This window comes from Fringilla coelebs (assembly GCF_963513975.1).
Source record: "Fringilla coelebs genome assembly, chromosome: 6".
Classification (NCBI taxonomy): domain Eukaryota; kingdom Metazoa; phylum Chordata; class Aves; order Passeriformes; family Fringillidae; genus Fringilla; species Fringilla coelebs.
This window is the reverse complement of record NC_140034.1, coordinates 4418987-4444673: the sequence shown is the minus strand read 5'-3', so window position 1 is coordinate 4444673 and position 25687 is coordinate 4418987. Positions and strand designations below refer to the sequence as shown.

General features: G+C 38.6%; 1 protein-coding gene across 3 annotated transcripts in view; it reads left to right on the top strand.

The window, feature by feature from the left end:
* Window positions 1–24275, top strand: part of EXOC5 (exocyst complex component 5) — a gene marked incomplete at its 5' end in the record, with an annotated part of 28010 nt that extends 3735 nt beyond the window's left edge. The window contains 18 exons of one of the 3 annotated variants that reach the window (XM_084208621.1): window positions 950–1041; window positions 3289–3436; window positions 3804–3998; window positions 8142–8206; window positions 8648–8676; window positions 8823–8932; window positions 9421–9465; window positions 9574–9714; window positions 10779–10861; window positions 11309–11518; window positions 11766–11801; window positions 12686–12833; window positions 14980–15088; window positions 15767–15887; window positions 16167–16253; window positions 18496–18604; window positions 19965–20180; window positions 21917–24275. In XM_084208621.1, coding sequence (XP_084064747.1) covers window positions 950–1041; window positions 3289–3436; window positions 3804–3998; window positions 8142–8206; window positions 8648–8676; window positions 8823–8932; window positions 9421–9465; window positions 9574–9714; window positions 10779–10861; window positions 11309–11518; window positions 11766–11801; window positions 12686–12833; window positions 14980–15088; window positions 15767–15887; window positions 16167–16253; window positions 18496–18604; window positions 19965–20180; window positions 21917–22105 — 2133 coding nt within the window. In that variant the 3' untranslated portion in view covers window positions 22106–24275. Of the gene's footprint in view, window positions 1–877; window positions 1042–3288; window positions 3437–3803; window positions 3999–8141; window positions 8207–8647; window positions 8677–8822; window positions 8933–9420; window positions 9466–9573; window positions 9715–10778; window positions 10862–11308; window positions 11519–11765; window positions 11802–12685; window positions 12834–14979; window positions 15089–15766; window positions 15888–16166; window positions 16254–18495; window positions 18605–19964; window positions 20181–21916 lie in introns of those variants that run through there. The other 2 variants (XM_084208620.1, XM_084208622.1) reach the window with 2 other exon arrangements.
* Between the last annotated feature and the right edge of the window lie 1412 nt (window positions 24276–25687).

The window sequence follows — 25687 nt, the reverse complement described above, 5'->3', positions numbered from 1 at the left end:
TGATTGTGAGAATATTTCTCTTACTGGTCTTAGAAGTGCTGGTGTTAGCACCTAATCACTGATGCTGAAGGGATAAATATTATTTTTATTAATGATAGAAATTGGGCTGTGTTTAGAGTAATTTAGTATTAACTATGTGATGAAATGTTAGAGCTGGTGTAAGTATTAGGCCAACTAAAATTGAAGGTCTTGGGTTTATAAATGAGGCCTCTGCCTTCAGAAAATGTTGTTAGATGGAGAAATAATCTTAGCTCTTTACCCTTGAGTGGTGTTTTTATGGAAGAACCAGCAAATATTATGGAAGAAACTTGTGTAACCTCAAGTTTTAGTATCACTCAAACCCTGTGTTTTCTATTTGTGGAAATCAAATTCATCCTCTGTTTTTATGCCTTTTTTCCTCATTTTTATCTCTCTGTTGCTGCAGTTGCAGTTGGATTGCATCTGGTGGCATCTCATGCTGGGTTTTTTGGGCTGGGTCTTTTGGTCAGTTCTGTGTGTGATGCCATAGTGTGACAGAGAGTTGAACAACTGTAAAAAACCCTTCTTTTGCCACATAATTTTTGTGGGTAGATGAATTCTCTGATGTGTTTTGCTGATGGCTGGCTGGGGTGGGGTAACCTCTCAAATCAGCTGCAGGGCTCAGGCATTTTGGTATGACAAGCCACAAACTCAGCTGCAAAAAATGTCATTTAGAGCCAGCTCTTCACAGACCTGCAGCACATTCTTTGCAAGCAGTCTGATAATATCTAAATATGATGTTCCAACTCATCATAATAAAAGCTGTGTTCTCAACAATAAATATGTAAGTCCAAAAGGTGATGGAGTAATTGCCAGCACTGTACTTTTGATTATAGTAAAGCTTCTAAACACTTTCAAAATGAGGTGTGAGCACCTGCTGAAGCAACAGCCTGCTGTGGCACATTGTAAAGGGTTTTTCTTCTGTGGCCAGGAGCCTTTTGTGGCAGATGAATACATTGAACGACTGGCATGGAGAACACCTGGGGGAGGTTCCAGAGGTGGAGAAGCTTTCGATCCCAAAAGGTAAAAAATCAAATTGCACAGTGGTAAAAGTGGATGTATCTCTAATTGTACTGTTTTATTACACATTTATTCAAGATATTTATTCCACACAAGCCTGTGTGTAGTGGTGCTGTGTGTCCAAGGAGGTTTTCATGTGGGAGAATTGCTAACATTTGTGACCATGAGCCAATTATTCAGAACTAATTATTCAATAACGAGTAGGGAAAGTCACTTTCTGATTGAGACCTTTTGAATGAAGAATTGGTATTGTTTGTGCTTGTCAGACAGTTGCTGGATTCAAGCATAATATGAGGCTTCACTGCTATGAGAGTTAAACAATTTAATGAGTTTCTTACTTTAGTTTCCTGAGCTGACTTGTTTTAAGACACAGTAGTGTGCAAATATAAGGCACAAAAAGGTAGAACAGCAAGAGAGGCAGCTCTGGGGATGAGACCTCGTGATAAACTAATCTGACTTACTAAAATGTCAGAAAATTAACCTGACACAGTCAAAGGACATTTCTTCTGGAGCACTCTGCCTCTTTGGAGGCATCTGAGGAGAGAAAGGATATTGTTGAATTTCTAGCAAGATGCCGAACTCTTGGCATTCAGTCTGAGGCCTGTATCCTATGCAGAGCTTTACATGTGATGGAAGCAGGAAGAAATATGCCACATTATTTCCTGGAGCTCTTTCTCTGTGCTTTTGCCCAGTATATACATTAGGTTAGTTTATGATTTGCACAAATTCCTACCCAGTTTAACAGATTTTTCTGCATTTCTGCTGGTTTGCTTGTGTGAACTTCTGGGAGGCACTTCCATCTTTTTCAGGACGAAACCTGCAACAGTAAATATTTTTCTTGTGGCATCTTCTAGTATTGGGCAGGGAGCCAAAGTTAATATTGAAAAAGAAACGTCTTTTGGTGTCCATTTTTTTTCTTTTCTGTTTTCTGCTAGAAAGAATATTGGAGTCTTTATTTCTCTTCTGAAAACCTGAGAAGCAGCTGCCTCTTCTGCTTCTTTCCTTTCTCAATATATTGAGCAGTGCTGCTGAATAAGTGCAGAGTTGACACAAGACCTGTTTAAAAAACAAACCCCAGTCTGAATCAGTTTGTTAAAATTAATAGAGACTGCCTGCATTTCTCTAGGCTTTTGTTGGAAAGAATGCTTTGTGTCACTGCTGTTTAAATTTGATTTTCAATATATTTCTGTAAACTTAGATGTGTTCCTTGTGGCTTTCTGTGAAATCTGCTGCAATGTGCAGATTGCTCTTGGGCTTCTGGCAAGCAGGGAGTGAAGGAGGGGAGTCACCAACATCTGCCTCAGTCCAGTTTTCTTTAAGAAGTTGTGCCCTCAAGTAACTGATGGGGCTAAAAGCCTCTTCTGACATTAAACCTGGACAGCAGAGTTCTGAAATGTTTCAGATGTTTTCAGCTCTTAGCATGAGTTTTATGGCTGTGGAGGATCTGGGAGTAATCCAGTCCTTGACCAGTGACTGGGATATTTAGAAAAGTAAGAGCTGAAAATATGACAGAAATATGACAGGAGTGAGAAAGAGAGAGATGTTGAGAATAAAATGAAAAGAACAGAGGGAATTCAAGAATGCATTCAGATGATTGGGAGGAGTAAAATGTGAGTCTGAAAGAAAGGTTAGTGATGGGAAAGGGCAGGAAAACCCTCTAAAATGGGTATAGGAAGAAGTGAAGTCAGAACAACATTATGATATTATGGCTGTATTAATAATTACTTATTAATAATTATTCATTGTAATGCTGATTGCCAACTTTACAGAAACATGTAGAGTAGAGAATATTTTTCTATTGTATCCCTTACAATGAAGGGATGTAGTGGTCTAAGCTTTCTTTTTCCTTATGAGACTTATTTAGGGAAGATGGGAATGTAGGGATTTCTGTATCTATGGCAGAGCCACGTTCTTGAGTGATTGATATTTTGGTGTTCCTCTCTCCTTTGCTCAGAGTTTTTATATTGTCATAGAGTGGTACACAACCAGGGTGATGTAGTTTAAGACAAAATTTTAGAAACAGAGTTTTTCTAAAATATTTAATGTTGCATATAATAATATTATTATTATTTTCTAAAATATTTAATTGAAATGTATTTATTTATTTAAATCTTCAATCTAGAAACATTTATAAGTTGGACATAGATCAGCCTTGTGTGCAAGTTGCTATTTTTTGGGGTGTTTTAAACTCTTCAGAAGACAGTGTCTTTCAAACTAAAATCTGTTTTCCTGTATTTTATTCTAAATCAGATTATTGGAAGAATTTGTAAATCATATCCAAGAATTACAGGTAATGGATGAAAGGATTCAGAGGAAGGTGGAGAAATTAGAACAACAGTGCCAGAAGGAAGCAAAGGAATTTGCCAAGAAAGTACAAGAGCTGCAGAAAAGCAACCAGGTAAATCCAAAGGGTAGAGTCAGTGGAAAGCTGTGCAAGTTTTCAAAGTATCCTGTGCTCCTTTAACCTTTCTTGGTACAGGGTGTTGCTGTTTGAGATAAGAATAAAGAGGGTTTGATGACAATTTCTCCTGTCAAAGGAGGCTCATCTGCATGTTCCATTAAGGAGTGTTAGCAATGCTGGAAGAGGGGAGTCTTCACAATAATTTAAGGAAAGACACTAAGATTTATTTGGGTTGTGTGTAATTAATTAATTAGCAGTTCTGAGATGCAGCACCTACATTCACTGGGCTTCTTCCTGAAGGTAGTCTTGTGTTTCCTGAAGTAGATGAAATGGAAATCATGAGTTTAGTGTCTGTGTTCTCCAGGTTGCCTTCCAACATTTCCAAGAACTGGATGAGCACATCAGCTATGTAGCAACTAAGGTCTGTCACCTTGGCGACCAGCTGGAGGGGGTAAACACGCCACGGCAACGGGCTGTGGAGGCTCAGAAGCTGATGAAATACTTTAATGAGTTTCTGGATGGAGAGCTGAAGTCTGATGTTTTTACAAACTCTGAAAAGGTAAGAGCTGTCAGCGGGATGAAAGCAGTTCAAAGCAATAAGCGGGACTGCCCTAATTACAAGCTGCTACCATGACTTACCATGGTCAGACTTCAAACCACTGAGTGACTGACTTGTTAAAGTTTCATTGTTCTGAAATGTAAATTAACAACACTGGGCTGCAGATTGCTGATAAAGCATTTGTATTCAGCGATGCTTAATGTGGCAATGTTGGCATTTTTCATTTTATGAAATTATCGGAGATTTGGGAAACGCTGGGAGGGCAACTTTGGAGTGCAATACAATATCTGCCTGTTTCCTTTGAACCCCTTGCCTCAGATCCATCCTGTAAAGCAGAACGTTTCTGAATGCAACTTCTTTGTGCAACTTTGCTCTGTTGGGTCAGTCCACTGGCCTTGGATAGCTTTTTGTCACAGCATGCCTTTGGGCTTTGTGTAGTCCTGTGGTTATGTCTCCACCCTTGGAATTTAGAGGAACCAGGCAGGAAAACTTCAAAGAAATGTTCAAGCATTTTGTTTTTCTTGTGCTTCAAGACAACATTCATGAAGCAAATATAATCTGAGTGGTGTGACAAACAGAAATAAACTGAAGGAAAAGAATCCAGCTCTAAGCAAAAGGACATGTATTTCTCAATGCAGTTTAAATAAAGTTGTTGCTTTGGGTTTGTTCAGGTTTTTTTAATGTTTCCTGAAGAATCTTCCTTGCCTCCTTAAATTCTGTGCAGTGCTATGGTTGTAGTCAGGAAAAAATTATAATATGTGGAAACAGCAAACACTTGATTTGCACATTCAGCAAAAAAATATATGCTTGAAATGCAGCTCATGGAAGACCTGAGAACAGGTTAATAGTCACCCCCTCCTCACTGAGCTGGAGGTGTCTCTCAGGGAAATGAAAAGCTAATCATTTTATAAAGTTGTATTCCCAAGGAGTCACTTGCACAGTGCCTTTTGATTCATGGTCTGTGGATATATGGTAATTACTAGTTGATAGCTTGCCCTAATTCAAGAGAGAGCAGAGGAAAAACTTGCCTGATTTTCAAGGGAAACAGAAAGATTTCAGCATAAGGGAAGTTCTTCTATGGACAGAGCTGCATAAATTCTTTCCTTTCTTTTTTCCTAAGGAGTAATAAAACATGCATTTTACAAATATTTAATGGCAGCATGGTGAATAACAAAACATAAGGTAGAGAATTGTTGTCTGCTCAAGAGGCTCAAAGAATTCAGCTTTCACTTTAATTGTAAATTAAAGTCTCATGATACATCCTGTTGGAGAACCAGGAAAATTTGGTAGATAAATAGGGTGAACCTGGAAATTTGTAAACAAATGAATCTCTGTACACCCCAAAGAATAATAAGATACTCATCAAATCTGGAGGAAGACAAATGTGAAGGCCTTAAGTCTTGTACCAGAATTCAGGGGAAGGGTGTGGGAACACAAACAAGAATTTCTGGATACAAGTTATCTTACTGGGGCTAATTTCAGCCAGGTGGATTCTTGAACTTCCCCCCCTGATTTAAACAATAACTTGAAGAAGTGTTTGTAAAAGAGCCTGCCCAGACAGGAGCTGTTACATCTTAATGCATCTTTGTACTAAAAATACTTCTAAAGTATGAGATAGTAACAAACATTCTTAAATGTGAAGGCTTAGTGCTTTGTCAGTATCTTCTGATCTTCAAACTGATGGGGGTTTTAGATAATGTTTTAGAGGATGTTATGATTTTTTGTGCTCTGCCAGCCCTCACAAGTGTAGACTTTTCTTTGAGACATTGAGGGGATACTGTGAAAGGAGAGGCACAAAAAAGAGTATAGTACAGTTATGTTCTAATTGATACTTTTCTCAATAGTGTCTGTTCTTAAAATCTGTTGGATTCCTTTCTTTCCCTACACTCCATTTGTTGCTTCCCACTTTCTCCCAGCCATACTGAGCAATTTCTGCTTTACCTCTGTGAAGGTTTTCCTTGCTGGCTTCTCCCTTTCTGTGCATTGTGTCTTCACCCTCTGAATCCTTATAATTTCCCTTGTGCTGCTAGCTAACCAATCTTTCTGCTTTACTGAAGATTCTTGAAGTGAACAAGTCACTCCAACACAATTAAACTATCAAAATTATCAGCTGCTCACTTGTTTATCATTCAATATCATTCGATTGTCCTGCTTAATATATTTACTCTTATTCTTATGTCCATTTCTCTGTTTATGTTCTGTACTTAATATTATTTCATTTTGCCTTTTCAGTTGTGCATGTTTTGTGTTAAAATTCTCCCTTGCCATTATTTCTCCATGATTTTTCAGTTCTTTTTTCCCAGATACATTATAGCCCTTAAGTAGTATTTTACAAAATCGATATTTATTTTGGTTTTAATGGTTTACAGAAGCCTGATTCAATTAAAAATTAAAGATGTCCGGGTTTAAGCAGAAACTGTGGAGAATTGATTTGTCATGGCTTCTCTTGTGCATAGAAAAATTCCTGAGTTCAATAAAATCTAAGTTAGTTAATAGCTATTGTGTGAAGAGGAAACAAAGAAAATGTTGTGTTTGTGGGATTTCTTGGTTGGTTTTTTTTGTTTGTTTTGATTTTGCAGCTTTGGTGAATAACTGCTAATATGTGGACAATTGTATAGATCCCAGTTGTTAGGTATTAATGTTGCTGCAAGCTAATAGAAATAACTGCTCTTTCATTGGATTTATTTGAGGAGTGTAGCAGCTTCTGCCTTAAGAGGCTATTGTAAGCTGACAGTTCAAAACATAAGCTGCTCTTAGTAGTCAGAATGGATACACTTTGAGTGCCCCTATTTTTGCTGAACAACCAGCCTGGTGTGATGCCTGTGCTCTCTATTCTTACCTGTGTGTCTGCTTCTATTCTTGAAAAGTTTTAATCCAGCCTGCTCTAAGTGGTGGCAGAATAGGATTTCATTACTTCCTTCCCTCTCACTTCAGCTCTCTGCATCATCACTAATTGGAAGCACAAGATAAACTGCAAATTCTGCATGTTCTCCATTGTGCCAGCTTATAAAGCTTTTAGTCATCAAATAATTCAGGTTGCAAAAGACCTCTGAGACCCTCGAGCCCAACATTTCCCCCAGCACTGCCAAGGCCACCACTTACCCATGTCCCCAGGTGCCACATCCACATGGCTTTTAAATCCCTCAGGGATGGGCACTCCACCACTGCCTTGGGCAGTTGTGCCAGTGACAGCTCCTTCCATGAAGAACTTTTTCCTAACCTGAATCTAAACCTCCCATGGGATGACTTGAGTCCGTTTCCTCTTGTCCTGTCCCTTGTTCTCTGGGAGCAGAGCCAAATCCCCCTGGCTGGCCCCTGGAGCTTTGGAGAGTGAGAAGGTCCCTCTTGAGCCTCCTTTTCTCTCCTTTTCTCCAGGCTGAGCCCCCCCAGCTCCCTCAGCTGCTCCTCATCAGATGTGCTCCAGTCAGCACTGCTGAAATCCACTCAAATTCAGTTGCAACCAGCTGCCTTCCCCACACTTTGAAATTTGGGTTTGCCATCATTTTATTCAGCCTAACAAAGCAGTCACTAAGCACTGCTTAGATGCACGTCCTGTGCTGACTGATGGTGGAAGAATAATTGATAAAAGGTTCTGCTGCCCAGAGCAGAGCACAGATTTGCATGCTGTGTTACCTCTTTATTAACTTTTGTATTCATGCAGCTATTCTTATTTTGTAGCTCTGTAATTACCTGACTTCCATCTTGATTTTTGCTTTGGACCTCAGAGTTTATAATTTCTAATCCATTTTACATTTCTCCTTCTTTGGGAGAATTCTCTGTTTTAATCCCTTTTTTCCTCTTTCTCCCCTCTCCATGCCAAGCATGATCATGTGGTTTTTTTTGGTATGAGCTGTTTGTCCAGGCAGCTCACACACCACCACAGACATCCCCAATGGGAACATGCAATGTGACTTTTCATCATACTTTGACCTATATTACATTATGTTAAAGAAAAAATACCTTAAGCATCTTAAAAGTACATATGGGAGCTTGGAGAGGTTGATCTCTTCCACGGATATGTCAACTCAACCAGCTTTAGAGATAAGAACTTTGTGCATGAAAATTGGACAGTGCAGGGGGAGGAAAGGAACAGCCCAAAATCAGACCTTCTTTAATGACTCTGTCGTGTTTTCTTCTCACCAGATTAAAGAGGCAGCTGATATTATTCAGAAACTGCATTTGATTGCACAGGAACTGCCTTTTGACAGGTAAAAGTCTATCTGAACATCTTTTTAAGAACGTAAATCTTCGCACAGCTATGATTTTTCTGATGCTTCCCTTGTCTCCCCTTTTGGTGCTGTGCTTAGGGATTCATGGAGCTTTTGAGCTGGATTGTGTGCTTATTTCTCTCTCCTCTATTCTCAAATTTGTGTTCACGCACTCATGTTGTAGGATCATCTTTACATACACATCCTAAACTGCTTAACAGACTTTTAATGGGATAATTTTGCTTTGCTGACTTAATGCTAGATTTGAATTAGATGCTTGTAGGTTTTTAGGGATATAAAGCAGGGAACTTTTCTGTCGTCTTTGTGCTGCATGTTTTCATTTTTAAGCAGAGTGCCTGCTGTTCATGATCCAGGATGTCGGTGATTTCTCATGTGATGTGGATTTGAATTTAATCATGCTATTTTTTTTGTTGTTAACAGGTTTTCTGAAGTAAAATCAAAGATAGCAAGTAAGTTATCTATCTAGTTCAATCCATATTGCTGTATTTGAATTGTTAAAGATGATTAAAGAAGTAAGCAATACTGTCAGTATTACAGTTTTTGCCTGAATTACGTAGCCTGATGGGTTTTTGTTGTTATCCCCTTTTCTCTCCAGGTAAGTACCACGATTTAGAGTGCCAGTTAATTCAAGAGTTTACCAGTGCTCAGCGCAGAGGAGAAATCTCCAGGATGAGAGAAGTAGCAGCAGTTTTGCTTCACTTTAAGGTAAAAGCTGAGGGGCTTAATTTAAATATGTGAATAAAACCGACCCAGGGTACAATAAGTGCCTGTTTTGAGTGAAGGTATTTGTGTGGGCAAACCTTCATGTCAGATAATGTGTCACTTCAGAAATGAAGTGTTCAATCTGAAGTCAAGTGCAGGGGAATAAAGGAGATAGATGAGGGGGATTGGGGGCAGCATCAGTGGGGAACTTTCTAAGATAATCTCTTCTTGCATGGGTGTGACCTGACTTTCATGCTTGAGAAAGAATGTTGAAACTTGAGGTATAGATCCATGCAGAGTGGTGGTAAGTGGAGTTATGTTAGATATGTAAGAAAAAGGGGTTTGAAAAAGTCTGTGCTTTCAATGAATTCTGTTTGGTTTTGTTTCCTTTTAATTAACTTTTCCACAAGCTTAGTATTTCTTTGATTTTGTTTTGTACTGAAAACATGAACACCCTGCTCTAACACTAAGTTGTTTTGCTCCTTCCACAGGGCTATTCCCACTGTGTTGATGTGTACATAAAACAGTGTCAAGAGGTAATGCAGTTTGTTTTACATCATTTCTTTATTTACATTACATTATTGATTTATTTAGTCCTATAGGTTGTTGGAAATACATTCTAAAATGTGCTTCTCGATCCCTAGGGTGCATTCCTGAGGAATGATGTCTTTGAAGATGCAGCCATTCTCTGCCAGAGAGTGAATAAGCAAGTTGGAGAAATCTTTAGCAATCCAGAAACAGTGCTAGCCAAACTCATTCAAAATATATTTGAAGTTAAACTTCAGGTACTTCAAATTTTAACATGTTGAAGTTCATGGAGGAACCTCTAAATAAAAAAATATTTTATCTAGTAATAGCAATGAATGAGAATTTACAGTATTTGTGATCTTTGTATAAGGGTATAGAATCAACTCATTGTAACAATTAGGACAGATAATCAAGCCCATATCAAATAAATCTCCTTGTGCTCTGAATACAGGATGACTGCAAATACTCAAACTCAATATGTAAAATTATTAGGGAATTGCTGTGTTCATTGGGTAATTCATGAGATGTCATACACAAGTTTGATTTCTTCTCTATGCCCCCTACCAAGAATATGTCAGGAACAGAACTTCCACATTTCATATCTTTAATTTGCTCATTCTTGGATTTGGGTGTTGTATGTGAGGTTAGCACTGAATAAGTGAAAATCATTTATGTTGTGAGTACTGTCTTGCAGCTAATGCAATATTTATGAAAATCTAGAATAATTGAAAATGCTACGTATTTCATCCTGCAAATACACCCACTTAAGTTCTTAAAGTCAACAGCATGACTTTCCTTGCAAAAAGCAATTTCCCTGTAGATGTTGTTCTCAGTGTAGAGATTGAGCTGTGTTTCAACCCCAGTTTTGTGTGTCAATTTTGAATTATATTTTTATGCTAAATTATATTTCTGTCCAAATGTTCAATGATAAGAAGGCTCTAAGCTCGTATCTGCTTTGTGTATGTGTTATGATAAGCAAATATGTAGCCATCTCCTTTGCCTTGTGAACTGCAGAAATGCTCTGAGGCCTCTGGTGCTTTTGATTCTTAAAGTGAGGGCATTTTGTGTTAGTTGGTCAGACATATTTCCAAAGCTTCACACATTACTGTTTTGTATTATTAAATTACTTTCTTCTACAAGTCTGTTTATCCCCCTCTGTGGATAATACAGGAAGTGTGAATTAGAGATGTAAAACCATGGAAAGATGAATTTCCTTTAAGTAAGATCTACACTTTGCAGGAAATTCCATATAATCTAGGAAGTAGTGAGAATGACCTGTGGTTGTCAGTTGATCTTCTAACAGATGTACCAAATTTTGCAGAGTTATGTGAAGGACCAGCTGGAAGAACACAGGAAATCAGATGCAGAACAGTATCTTAAAAACCTCTATGATCTATATACAAGGTATGTATATATCAATGATGAAATTATTAGATTGAAGCTATTGGAAAATAAACAGATTTATTGTCAAGAAAAAGAAGCCAAAAATGTAAACTTCTCATAAAAGCTGTAATTTTTTTATGTCTATTAACCTTTACAATGATGGGTTTCCTAAGGAAAATTTAAAATGGCCATTATTATTTTCAATGGGTATTATTGTGATCTTCTAAAGTAATTTTGAAACTGTGCAAAAGCCAGTCCTCCCCATCTCACTGGCAACTTGATTGCAGTGGTGCTGTGTGTAATTAAACATGAATTATGTGAAATTCTTTACTTAAATGTGAAACTGCTCCGAGTCTTAATCACCATCAGGGTTCTGTTGTGCTGTGTACTTTACAAACGTGTAATGCTGTAATTCATCCACATTCAACCTTTTCCTCCCTTTCCCTTCTTTGTTTCTTTTCCATAAAGAACCACTAATCTGTCAAGCAAATTGATGGAATTTAACTTGGGTACTGATAAGCAGACTTTCTTGTCTAAGCTTATCAAGGCCATTTTCATTTCCTACTTGGAGAATTACATTGAGGTGGAAATTGGCTATTTGAAAAGTAGGAGTGCAATGATTCTGCAGCGCTATTATGATTCCAAAAACCACCAGAAGAGGTCCATTGGCACTGGAGGGTAAGTTCCTTTTGGGAAGTTTGAGAATTTGGAAGTGGAAGGGAGGTGGTGAGGGGAGAAAGGCTGTATTTGCCATGTCAGATGCACAGTGATAAACTGCCAAAGACCACAGCTTTTTATAATTTACTTTCACTTTATGTTCTGCTCAAAAGTGTGTTGCTCTCAGTACATGTGAAATGTACTCAGTGCATGGTATTTGTACATACTGGAAATGAAAAATACCAGTTAAACCTATGTTTCAACTTAGGATCCAGATCCACAAAAGGACTGAAGCAAAACTAAGGTACCTAAAGCATGTATATGTGTGTATCTAAAAGCATACATTTTTTTTCACCTGCCCAGGTCTTGTGGTCCCCTCCCAAGACCTAGGAAGGGGAAAAGACCATAGCAATGTCAGTGAGAAGGCTCTTAGTGAGCCCAGAAGATGCAATGGACTTAGAGAAAGGTAAAACAAGACTTCATTATCCTCAGGGTAGAAAAACTAATGAAGGAATAGTGAGAAGTGGGATAGGAAGTATTAAAACTTGTGTGAAGCAGAGTGCTAAGGCTACTGCACCTTTCAAAGAGCTGCTGGGTTCAGGAATGAGGAATTATATGGAAAAAGCAGCAGTGAAGTAATTAAAAAAAAAAAAGCAAAGATGAAAATTTAATTTTCTTGGGGAAAATTAAATTTATTGTGGTGCGTAACTGTATGGGTTGTTTTATGCATGGAAATGTGTCGAAGCATGCTTGACTAAATAAAGAACTGCTGAGATAATGGATGAGGATGAGAGGATTTGTGGGTGTGGATGAGATAGGGAGCTCTCATTAGTGTTTGGAAAGTGCAGTGTGACAGAGAGGATGGAGGCTAAATCTGTCCACAGAGCAGAAGTGCTGCAGGATTCCAGTGAAATCACTCATCCCACAAGGGGAATGAGTAGCTGCTGCCATGTGTGAATGTGCCATTCCAGAACACAGTTGACCATGGAATCAGAGGTGGTAGTTCTGCATTTACTGCCATTTTTTGTTTTTAAAGCTTGCAAGACTTGTCTTAATGCTTGCACATCCTAAACTGTGTCTTGGGTCCTGTTTTTTGAGTTAACAACTAAAAGATCCTAAATTATTGTTGAGTTTGACTGCCAAAATTTCCACCTGGTGAAATCTTCTTGGGGTCTGTCTTTGTTCCAGTATTCAAGACCTCAAAGAGAGACTAAGGCAACGAACAAACTTACCCCTGGGGCCAAGCATTGACACACATGGGGAAACTTTCCTGTCACAAGAAGTGGTGGTTAACCTTTTGCAAGAAACCAAGCAAGCTTTTGAAAGATGTCACAGGGTAAGTTTGCTTCCTGTGACCTCCCTTAGTGCTATCATTCTGTGTGTGAGATTAAGTCTTGAGCTTAAGTTTTTGGTTGGGGTGTGATAGGAAGGTTGTTGTAAATTTGAAAAGGAAAATTTGTAAATTTGTAAAAATTAGTTAATTTTTGGCTGTTGTAAATTTGGAAAGGAAAGGACATTTCAAATTGCGTCTTGTGTTTTTCATGGAGCAACAGTGGAGGCTGAGGGTTTGTTTTTCCATGTGGATCTAGTTGTAATTTGTGAGTATTAATGTTGGCTGTTTTTGGAAGAAGTGGGGATGGTTAAACCTACTGGCTGCATTGCTTTTCTTACTAAATTAGACCCAAAACCTGAGAAACCTTTAGTGTGATTTTCTTTTCCTGCTTTAAAAATACACTGAATAATTCAACAGTTGTTTTCCTTCCTCAAGTGTAATTTCTTCATACATTAGTGAATGATCACCAATGAAATGCTGAGAGGAATAGTCTTAAACATTATTTACCTTGGTAACCCTCTACAGTTCTTTAAACGCTCCAGTCTAACATGAAAAAGGTATTTTACTTCTGATTAAATTGCTGGTTTTACTGCCTGTCAATCATATTTGACTGGTACTTGGTGTAAATGACAACCCTTGAAATTTAATTGCAGACTTAAATGTGATTTTTTTTTTATTAGCTAAACACACTGATTTCTAGGAAATTTTAATTCCTTTAGCATTCTCAATGAGTTCATGGCAGAAAAACTTCAGCTATTAAGATATTTTAATATTTTATAAACTGAGTGGGGTCAAATACAGAGCAGGGTACAGACACAAGACTTTTACCTGAACACCCTTGGCATCACCACCTTCCTCAGGGTGAGAATCAGTGCTGTAAGGAAAGCAGGTGAATCACTATTTTTCTCAATGTCATAGTTGCTAGAAGCAGTTGTTCAATTCATGATATAAACTGGGGTTTTTTCCACATGTGCACAACTTTTGTTTCTGCCTTTCTGTTGGGATCAGATTTAATATAAATTATTTTAGAAGAATTGTATTTGAGCGTAAACCCCAATGGATCTTGGCACATAAGGAGATTTCCAGAATTACAATTTTAGAATTTAGGGGTTTGTGGACAAAGCAACTCACTGTGCAAAAGATAAGTTAGTCCCTGGCTAACTAATTGTGGTATTTATGTCACATAGCAGATGTGTGCAGGGTTTTGCCAGCTGTGACTGCTTTAGGAAAAATAAATTGGTAATTTTGATGTAGCCATATATTGAAACATTTCACTGTTTGGAAATCTCTGTTGTTGGGTTTTTGAGTTTTTTGGGGGGAAATACAGCAGAATTATTTGTGAATGTTGTGTATATTACCTGCAGTTGCAGTAGTAATCTTTCTTCCTTGAAGCTTTATAAAAGTCTCCACCTAATTCCTTAGGAACCAAAGCTGGTTTTCCTAGGTACAAAAGCCCTGTCACGTTTTTCTTTAGAAAAGGGATTTACTGACAGGTTGCTGTCCAAAATCCCATGTTGCTTACAGCTCATCAAAGTCCAGATGCTGAGTGTAAATGTGGCCATTGCTGCACTTAATAAAAGTGTTCATGCTCCATTGACTCCAGCTGAACTGTGCTAAATGTAGCCCAGGTTCAGCTGCATTATTTTTGCTGCAGTGCTAAGAGAAGACAAACTGGAGCTCTAGCTAACCCAGTGTCCTGCTTCTCCCTGTGGCCAGTGCCAGGAGAGTGTTAAAAGAATAAAAATACAGGGTATACATAGAGTAATCTCTTCTGTATGCATTTTCCAGCATCCAGTGGCAGGCAGGTTAGGCAGTTCCTGAGACTGCATCTGGAAAACTGTTGTAAGGACTATTAATTAATATCTTCTTTTATTATTACCCTTATTATTATTATGATGAAGTGTTAATGCTTTTGCTTATTGTAGCATCCTGTGGCAGCTTCAGTTTACTTGTAAATACTGAAGGGCTTGTTGATATTATTGGGTGTTCCTGAATAATTCTCTGTATGGATACTTTTCATTTTGAGTAAAACTCCAATTATTGTGGAATACTTGTTACATTTTAAGCTTATCCCCTATGCAATATCCAATAAACTTTCAAATCTATGTAGAACTGACCTTTAGGATATTTTTTTTTCTTTTCTTTAAAGCTCTCTGATCCCTCTGACTTACCCAAGAATGCTTTCAGAATTTTTTCTATGCTTGTAGAGTTCTTATGTACTGAACACATCGATTATGCATTAGAAACAGGCCTTGCTGGTGAGTACAGTATTTCCTGAGCATTTCATCTCCTTGGCCTTTCTGTGCAGATGATCTTTGCTGTGCCTTATTGATTGGCCTTGTTCAGGATGTGTTGGTTAAATTAAATCTGTTTTGTGTGTTTGGGGGTTGACATTTAATAGCTTCTAAAGTGTAACTTTGATTTGGGGAATTGATGCACAGATGGAAACGTGCTTCTGTCTTTAGAAACATTTTTATCATAGAAATTGGGACATCAGCATTCCCTGCCTCTGTATTCTGTGTCATAACAGGAGGATATTTCTGTATTAAATCTTAATGTTTATAGGAATTCAGTGCTTGTTTGTGTATTTGTGTGCTTAGAGTGACAGTAAACAAGAAAACTGCTTGTTTAAAGTTAAAATCTTGACTGTGAGAACCTGTCTGTCTTGTAAGACAGCATCAAACTCACATTCTGAAGGAGTTCTTAAATTGTCTGCCCTGTTTTGCCATCAGAAATGTTACCAGTTAGGTATTTCTTATGCTTGTTACCAATATAGCTACGAGAAGAATTCTATATATGGCACCGTGGTAAATTTTTGAAACTCTAAGCCTGTGATTTAAGCATTCATGGGAAAAATTTGCATATTTAAAAAGTCATCATGCTAATTATAAGAACTGCATATCGTTACAATTCTAATGAAACCTCCTTTGCTTCAGGCATTCCCTCTTCTGATTCAAAGAACGCAAATCTTTATTTCTTGGATGTTGTCCACCAGGCCAATACTATTTTCCATTTATTTGACAAGCAGTTCAATGATCATCTGATGCCACTGATCAGGTACCTTTGTTTTGACTAACATTTCCTCTGATCTTTTTTTTTTTTTGGTGAAGAAAGCAATTTTTTTTCATTTCTCATCTCTATTAAGAGGAGTTTATGCTTGGAGTAGTTCAACTTGATATTGTTGAATATCAAGGGAGGTCTCAAGGGGGTTTGTGGCTGTGCCCTTCTCCTGCTGGGATGGGAAATCTTCACTAGATCCTGTTGGAAGCAGCAAACCCAGCAGACAGATTAGTTTTGAAGTTTTAATCCTGTCACATATCTTCTATACCCTTGCAGTTCTTCTCCTAAATTATCTGAATGCCTTCAGAAGAAAAAGGATATCATAGAACAAATGGAAGTGAAGCTGGATATGGGCATTGATAGGCAAGTAGAGATTAAAACTTTCTCTTAATCTTTTAAACCACACCTTTGTGATATATGTTAACTGGCCTTTTAATCATTAATTATTCCTCAACTTAAAATTGATATTTTAATTTATTTTTGAACGTATAAACCTACATTATTGTGCATAGGAAATTTACATTTTTTGTGGTTAGAGGGTCATGTTTTCCATGGTAAATTTCTGACCCAAAAATGCTTCTGGAAGGATGTTAAAGGATTTTGCTTATGTTGAAAGAGTACAATTATTCACTGTTACCTTATTGTCTCAAACTGGTGTTTTTCTACTTTGAGAGAGGTAGAAATGATGATTGAAATAGGTTAAGCACTTGCAGGATTTCCATTAGGAGCAAGGTTTGACAAAAATAGGTTAAATGATTTGCTGGGATCTGTGCAGTGCTGTGGATTAGACCAAGTCGTGGAAGTCTGGAGACCTGGAATAATTTTGATTCTGACATTGACTTGCTTTGAGGTTGTGACTCATTTAATCTTTTTTCTATTTCTCAGAATAAAAATGAGGGGATAGCTATGAAAATTGCAAATTAAAATCACAGCTGTTTTGCAGCAGAGGAAAATAATAAACTAACGAGCTTAATATTAGGAAATGCAGCTGTTGTGTGATGCCCTACTTCTGATTTGGGGTATTATTTTCTGCAAGTGCCAGGAGAAAGTGGAAATAGGGGGTGTAAGGTAGCAATTGAGATTTTAACTGCTCCTGCTGCAGGTGACCTTAGAGGTTTAAACACAAAGGTGGAAGCACTTGAAGCACTGAGGCTATAAGCTTAGATCTAGACAGATACAGGTCAGTCATCAGTATTACAGTGGTTTGTATCTGTTTGTGTTAAATAATTAATTTCTTAAAGACTTAGGAGAACAAGTTCTTGTCAAAAGATGGTACATTCAAAGGTTTGTGGATGAGGAATTAAAAAAAAATTGTGTTTCAGCACATAAAAAAGAGAGATTAGTTTTGAGATGAGCATTACATGTAAAATGTGTTTGTGGGGCTGTTTTGTGCTGCTTTATTGTACCACTGATGCTGTTGAGAATTGATTGTCCTGCTTAAAGGAATGAATTTAAAAAAGAAAGCAAATTTTTGAAATGTTGATGGTTTCACCTTTACCTAATCTGGAAAAGTCCAAGTACAGCTTCTTGAAAACCATTCACAGCAGTTATCTATTTCAGTAAAAGTCATTTATTAGCCAAACAGAATTAGTGCAACTGGTTTTCTCTCAGTATGTATGTTGTGTATACAGCCTTCTGGGAGTATTTATTCCAAATGGAAAGTGAGGAGAATGCAAGATATTCTTTCTTTAAATTTCTGTTGGTATGTGGACTTGGAACAAAGTAAATCTGAAATACAATTCTGAGCTCCATGCAAAAGAAAAAAAGGAGTTTTTTCCCTCTCTGGTTGCATGTATTCTTCTCCACCCCACCCCAGCTTGAATTCTTCAAGGCCTGGAATGTCCCTGACAGTTTTGTTTGAGAAGGCTGGGGGGATGAGGGGGGTGAAGGAAAGGGGAGGGGAAGAGAAGAGAGCCAGGGGGATGTTCCTGGCCAAGGTGGCTACTGGGAGAGGTTTGCAGCCTCTGTCTCTGCTTTGCTGTCTGACCTTTGCTTTGGACTCGAAGGAAAGCAGAGACTTGACCTTAGATAATGTTCTGAACACATAAATCCTATAAAGGAGAAATAATTGATGCTGTAAAACTCCATTAGATTTCTGGGAGCAAGAGAAATACCAAGCTCTGGCAAAGGAAGAAGTTTCTTCTTTGCCCTCACCCTTCCTTCATTTTCCAAGTGTTTTCTGAGGCTTGCTTCTGACTAATATGCAATGTGATCTAATTCTGCTAAACTCCTTGGAATGCTTCCTTCTGATTCTCTCTGAAGGATGCTGTCCAATTCTTCTGAAGAGCTGGATTTGAATGGATTACCTCACAATTCATGTGTCCCCTTTAAAAGCAGCAGGCCAGCAGGCTGCATGCTCTGCTCCAAGACACTGAACTTGGAGGAAAGAGTTTATAGGAGTTTTTTTTTTTTGGCTGATGCTCTTTTTTCTAAAACTGCTTTCATAAAATCTCCTCTATAGAAAAATGTTAGATGCTGGGTTTTTTCCCCTCATTGCTTCATGCTGCTTAGTTTTGTCCAGAATTGTGTCAGTATATATAAATATAAAAGTCAATGAAATGAAAAAGTTCCTTCAAAACCCAATCTGTATTTGTAACTTTTAAAGGACACTGAATTGTATGATTGGACAGATGAAACACATCTTGGCTGCAGAGCAAAAGAAGACAGATTTCAAACCAGAAGATGAAAACAATGTTTTGATTCAATATACAAATGTAAGTAACCAAAGTCTCAGCTCATGAGTGTTTCAGGCACAAGATGCTCCTTACCAAACTCCCATTAGACAACATGTGCATTTACTTAATTTACTTCCATCTTGCACCAAGCACCTCCAAACTCTGTTGTGGACTATTTTCTCAAGCTGAAAAGGAACATGAGTAGTTTTTATCTAGTGTAAGACACAAATCACTGGGTGCTGGAGGAACTGGCACCTTCTTTCCCCTCCCAAGAGGCCCAAATTTGGAACAAAGCTTTTAGCTGATAATTAGCTTTAAGCTATCAGTTTCAGAAAATCAATTATCAGGTACTCTCCAGTTGCTGGGTGCTTTTTCGTCTCAGAATGACAGGAACATGACAAAGCATCACAGGTACACATGACCATTTTGCTGCAGTGTTCTCTCTCCAGTGAGAGTGTCTGAATCCCAGCCTAGGGGCTGCTGGGGTGGTTCACATTAGGGAAAAAGGCAGGGAGACTCAATGGGAAGAAGTGAGACAAACAAACAACTCAATGGGAACAAACCCAATGGGAAGAAGTGAGAGCATTCCCTAAATACCTGCAGCCAGGTGGGAATGGGAGACGTGCAGCAGCAGGACATAGACTATGGTACTCTGTGGAAAGGGTGAAAATCCCTGTATAGCTGTTAATTTTGATTTATGATTGTGACTCACAAGAGGTTTTTAATCACACACCCCTTTGGTGGATCACTAAATTAAAAATCCAGATTAAAATGTTCTATTCTGAACTGATATGAACTATAACTTATTTGAATATTTTCTTGCATCCATCTTTTTACTTGCTGTTTTGCTTCTTTTTGTGGCAAATAAAAAGAAATGTGGAAAATTATTAACTGAAGAACAAACTTTTACAACATATCATTGAGATTAATCAGAGTTAGTAAGTGATGTTCAGCTTACAATGTAGAAGAAAGTAGATTGTCACAGACATCTTTTATGAAAAATCCTTTTGTCAGGATCTTTCTCCTGAGAAGCTTCAGCTGCTTCATATTTTGCTGCTTGGGAATGTGATTTGGAGCATTGTTTACCCAGCATATGAGATTTTTTACTTGATGACCAATGACAGCCACCTGTGTCGAGGTTGTGAGCAGTCACAAGATTTTATTATCATTCCATTCTTTTTTTTTGCTAGCTTTCTGGTGACATTCTTTCTTTTATTCTTTTAGTATAGTTTTAGTATATCGTTTTCTTTTAATATAATATGTATCATAAAATAATGAATCAGCTTTCTGAAACATGGAGCCAAGATTCTCATCTTTTCCCTTGTCCTGGGACCCCTGCGAACACCACCACAGTAGATTACCTAATTCTTACTTATTTTTTTCTATTTTTTTAATCTAGGCTTGTGTTAAAGTGTGTGGGTATGTTAGGAAACAGGTGGAAAAGATCAGGAACTCCATGGATGGCAAGAACGTGGACACGGTTTTGATGGAGCTCGGGGTTCGTTTCCATCGCCTCATCTATGAGCACCTCCAGCAATATTCCTACAGCTGCATGGGGGGAATGCTGGCCATTTGTGACGTGGCTGAGTACAGGAAGTGTGCCAAAGACTTCAAGGTGAGCCTGTCTGTAGCTATGATATTTTCTGAAAAATCCCTTTGCCAGGATTTTTCTCCTGAGAAGCTGAGAGGCCTCAGGAACAAACTGTAAACAATGATTGTCTGCTGCTGTGGGATGCAGCAGGTGGATCTGGGATTGGTCTCATGTGCTTGTTTCTAATCACAGTCCAGCTGTCTCAGACTGTCTAGTCAGTCACAAGATTTTGTTATCATTCCATTCTTTCCTTGCTAGCCTTCTGATGAAATCCTTTCTTCTATTCTTTTAGTATAGTTTTAATATAATATATATCATAAAATAATAAATTAGCCTTCTGAAACATGGAGTCAACATTCTTGTCTCTTCCCTCGTCCTAAGACCCCTATGAACACCACCACACCTGTCCATCAGGAGGGAGTGATGGTGCTAAATCCTCTCCTCATCTTTTGAAGGTACTGTGGGAATCCTTAAAATCAGAGGGTTTTGGGAAAGCTGCAAAAGGCAGGTCTTATGTTGGAACCCAGGACATCCCTCTGGCTGTCCTGGATGGCTCCAGCCCCTGCCAGGGGGCTCAGAGACCTTGGCACGGAGCCCAAAACCCCTGTGCCTTTGATTTTGACCCATGGAAAAAATTACCAACCTTATATGAGGAATTACAAGTCATGAAAGTTTAAATAGAATGATAGTTAGTTCATCACAGGGTGAAAAGCGGAATTTTAGGGCTTTTAGAATGGGGTCTCGGGGTCCCAAGATGGAGGAATTTGGGTGTGCCTTGTCCTTCTTCTTTCTTATTCTTAGCCTCCATCTTCTGGATGATGTTGGCACTTTTAGATTGGTTTAGAGTAGAAACACACTGTCTAACATAGATTATAGGTATTGATAAATTATTGTAAATAATGTACACGTAGTTTTTAGTATAAAAGATAAATCTGCCCCGAGGACAGGCAGTGTGCCTCAACCCGACCTGCCAGACAGACCTCGGTGGGTCAGAGAAAGAATGTTATACATAAGAAACAGTAAACAACCCTGAGAACCAGAACAGAGGAATCCTCACTCCTTCTTTGACAGCTGGGCTGGAAAAAGAGACATTCTAACACATCTCAGGGTCATCCTGACCAGCAGAGATTCTGAGAGCCTCAGAGACAGCAGAACTGTGGTTAGAGCTAAGCAGTAGCCATGAGATTGGTCAGCAGAAACATTATGTAAGAAGTAGAAAAGTAAGGACAAATAGAACAATGGTTTGTGTATTAAAGCTTGTCTAGAATAACTCCCTAAGCTGCAGAAAGTCTATCTAGTGAGATATTAGAAGTTCTAAGCTGAATAATGGAGCTCTGTGCATTGTGTTCTAAGGCTTACAAGCAGGTGTTGTATTTGAAATAAGCAAGTATTGTTTAACTGAAGGTATGTGTGCTGATAGTGGTTGGATGGAACCACTGTCAGTGTGCTTTGTGTGATTGGTGAGAAAACCAAAAGTGAGTTGTAACATTGAGTTCTTGGTCTGCTGCCTGAGCTGTGAGCTGCTGGCATCTTCCCATTGTCAAAACCATGTGATGAGGCTGATGCTGGAAAATAAAACAGCTCAAGGCACATTCCCAGCAGTCCCATCCCATTTGTGATTTGTACACAGCCCCCAGCCAGTGATAGATGTAGATGGATATTCTGTTATAAGACTTCAACCTGATGGATATTTTTTAATAAGACTTCAAGCAACTCTAAGTTAATTTCTGTTTTTTTTCTTTGTTTCCTCTTGCCCACAGATTGCGCTGGTCTTACAGCTCTTTGATACCCTGCATGCACTTTGCAACCTTCTGGTTGTAGCCCCAGATAATTTGAAGCAGGTTTGCTCAGGAGAACAACTTGCTAACCTGGACAAGAACATCCTTCACTCCTTTGTCCAGCTGCGTGTCGACTACAGGTCTGCTCGTCTGGCTCGCCACTTCAGCTGAGAGCATGGCAGGAAACCTTGCACCTTTGGGCAGCCTCAGTTGTTAGAAAGCACAGGGAATTATTTCTTACCAACCATGGGTGCAACTTTTGTGGGACAGTGACTGTTCAGGATAAAGCAGCAGCCATATTTAAACCTGGCCATGCGGAAGGCGAGCAGGTAAAAATCTGGATGATGTTTCATGTTAGCTCAAGTTCTCCCAGTGAAGAATTTCACAAATCTACTTGCTACTGATTTTTTTTTTTTTTAAATTGGAAACATGTTGGTGTAGGAGAGCAAATGGTGCATTGAAAGTGTTTTAGTCTTCAATATTGAATTATCAGATACCATTTGTTAGACTTGAACTACAGAGCATAGCGTAGGTAATGGATTACATAGAATAGACCAGTGTAAAAACATTCTTCATCAATTTTAATGACTTAGACTTCAGCACAGCTAATCATAATCAAATTATCTTTGATTGGTGTTTCTAAGTCATTTCTTTCATTTAAAACGTTATCCTGCTCAATGTAATTTCTTGCTCTAATTAATTAGCTTGGAATTTCTTTGAGATGTAGGAGTAAAACACTATCCCAGAAAGATATAATTTATTCATTGTTTAGCATTCTAAACAGAACTAAAGTGGTGAAAAGTTTTGGATTTTTTTTTAATTTTATTTTTGGTTCTTTGGCTTTGTTTTGTTTTTTTTTACCTAATAGTCAAGGGCCCATTGGAATGTACTGGCATTGTATGATCTGACATTATTGTTTCTGTTTGATACCAGCACACTGAATTTTATATATGCTCCTGAAGTGAATGCAGCTGCCTTGCCTAAGGCATCCTTATTGCAAGGGAAGGTGCCCATTGTTGGGTTACTGTAAAAGAACTTTTTCTCCTGTCTTATTTTTTATGTAAATAAATTCAAATTCTAATGAAGTGAAAGGATAAAATGTAGCCCAGTTTTTGCTATGTGGCAGGAATGGCTCCAGCAAAAACTTAGAGTGGCAAATTCTCGTGCAGAAGAGAATTGATCCTCAGTGCCTGAGCAATATAAAATGTTGAAGTGTGTGAAAGCTGCTCTTCCACTGATCATAACTTGGATATTGGACAGAGGCTACTCTGTGTCTGTTGTGCTCCAGGGTTTATTCAGGAGTTCCTGACATGGACCCACAGTGTGCACACAATGAACTGAAGCAGCAGTGGTGTTTGAAACCTCTGGGGTGGCTTTTCCACAAGCAGCTGGAAATTGTTGTAAATAGACCTTTTTTTTCAGAGTGGGCTCTTGTGGAAACCAGGTTGGAACTGCAGTGGAGCAAATTACTTCTAACATGTTCCTTCTCCTGTGGGCTCATCACGTTATGGAAACTTTGTCTCCCATCTCCAGAGCAGCATTTCTATCCATTCACTTTAAGGGTTGGTCAGAGAATTGTATTTTCCTCTTCTGTTAAAGAATTCCCAGGTGGGGTCAATATTGACAGCACTTGTTGGAACTTCTCTTGCTTAGCTGGGGCTCTTCTGCTTCATTGTGGATTGAGGGGAGCATTCTGTCAGTAAACAAGGGAATGGGTGCCAGCCTGGCTCACAGCATCCAGGGAGTCTGGCTGCTCTGCTGGGCTTCTCTGCTCTGCTCCTTGGCCATGGCAAAGCCACAGAGGGGTTTGGACACAGGAGGAGGCACCTGCTTGTACTGCTGCCATTTTTGTTCCAAAAGCTCTGATGTGAATTCACATGATACCTCTCTGTTACCTCTGTAACTGAAAGCCAACAATTTTAAGGCTGTGGTTTTATGAACCAATACAAAATCTTTCTACAAAAAAAAAATAAAAGTGTCAATTTGCTAACACTTCAGAACAGTGAACATCATCTTGAGATTGCAGATCACAAAAGTGCTTCAGAATTTGTTGTATGACTGTTTGAATTTTTTTAAGGCTGTATGAAATGTATTTACCATATTCCTTGCTTTGTTAGCTGTGTTTTCCATGCATATGCTCAGTGCAATATTTCCATTATGCCTGTTAACAGGAGGCAGCAAAAAGTAGGTGAACACTTAGGTATGTAAACTCTTCCTCAATAAAAAGAATTCCTTCCAGATACTTTTTTCATTTTATTTCCATGTTCCTCGAAGATATTTATACTCAATTGTATAAGCCCTTCTATTTAAAAGAAAAAAAAAAAGAATAAAAGTAATTTTACTGACCAAATTTATCACTGGTGTGAGCATTCTCCTTCCTATAAAAAACCTCCCCATGCACACACTGGAAGTTTGTATTTCTGAAGAAGGCTGCATTGTCAGTAAGTTTATTTTATAATACAAGTTGCATTGGGATGGGGTGGGGGAACTATAATTTTCACACATTTTTAAGTTTAGAGCTCTTACAGCATATAATTTAGAAAAATATTTCCAGTGGCTTATGAATGCAATAAAATAGTATCTAAAATACAAATATGCCTTTTAATGTTCATATAATGAGTTAAAGTATTGCCTGTCTAATGTTCCCTCCTACAACATAGGCATTTATTTATCAGGCTGGCAGCCAAACCTGGGAGGGGGAGAGTGTGTGTGTGTGTAATTATGTTGTCTACAATTGGTGAAAATGGCTTTGCAGTAAACTGTTGTAGGCTGGAAAAGAAGCTGTGGGTTTTTTTCAAGTCCTGTAATTTATCAAGGTCACTTGCTATTTTGTTCTGTTTGTGTGTGCACAGAGGGCAAGAAGGAATTCTGTAACAATCCTTCACAAATAATGCAAAAAAAATGGGGAAACAGCAGTCTTGGGAAATATGAGATAGAGAAATAGAGGGTAAGGAGTGAAGAAGAGAGCTAAAAAAGGATATGGAGAAGGAGCAGTTTTACATGAAGAAGCACATGGAGGAGGAGGTTAAAATAGGAATGATGGAAACCTGACACACATATCAACCTGGGAGAAAAAGCAGGATTGGCATTGAATTTCCACAGCTGTGTCCCACCCTGAAATGAAATCAGCCTCCAGAGGAGAGGGGCTGGCTGAAATACTTGGCTGTGGAGCTGTTCATTCATCTGGAGAGATGGATTCAACAGGAGCAGAATCCAGACCCAGTGTGTGTCTGCTCTGAAGGACAGGTGCTGATGTGGGAGACTGCAAGGAGTGGAAATGCATCAGCAAGGTGCAGCCTCTGTGGAGGGAAGGAGAATTGGCCAGAGCTGAGCTTGTGATTCTCTTTGAGGACCACAGTGAGCTGGAGGAAGGTGAGTGACTGCTGAATTTGAGGGTGGCAAGTGTGAACAGAGAGAAATTCAGGCTATCCTGGCTATGGGGAGAGGACTTGGGTTGGGTTTGAGGTTTGGTTTTATTTTCCTCTTCACAAAGACATTTTAAGTCATTGGTGATTTGATGGAGTGTTGCCTGAGTTGACTGCTCTGTTTCTGTGGGAGATTTTGTGTCTTGCAAAGTGCCTTGGTGAGGGTGAGGCCCCTTGGATCCCCTCCTGGGCTGGGTACACTTTGTCCTGTCCTTCAGAACACAAAGTTCCAGGTTTCTCAGTCCAGTATGTGCATGGCAGTAAGCATTCTCAGTTCTGGATGTCATGACACACTCCAGAGCAGGAGGTGGCTCTTTGGATTAATTTT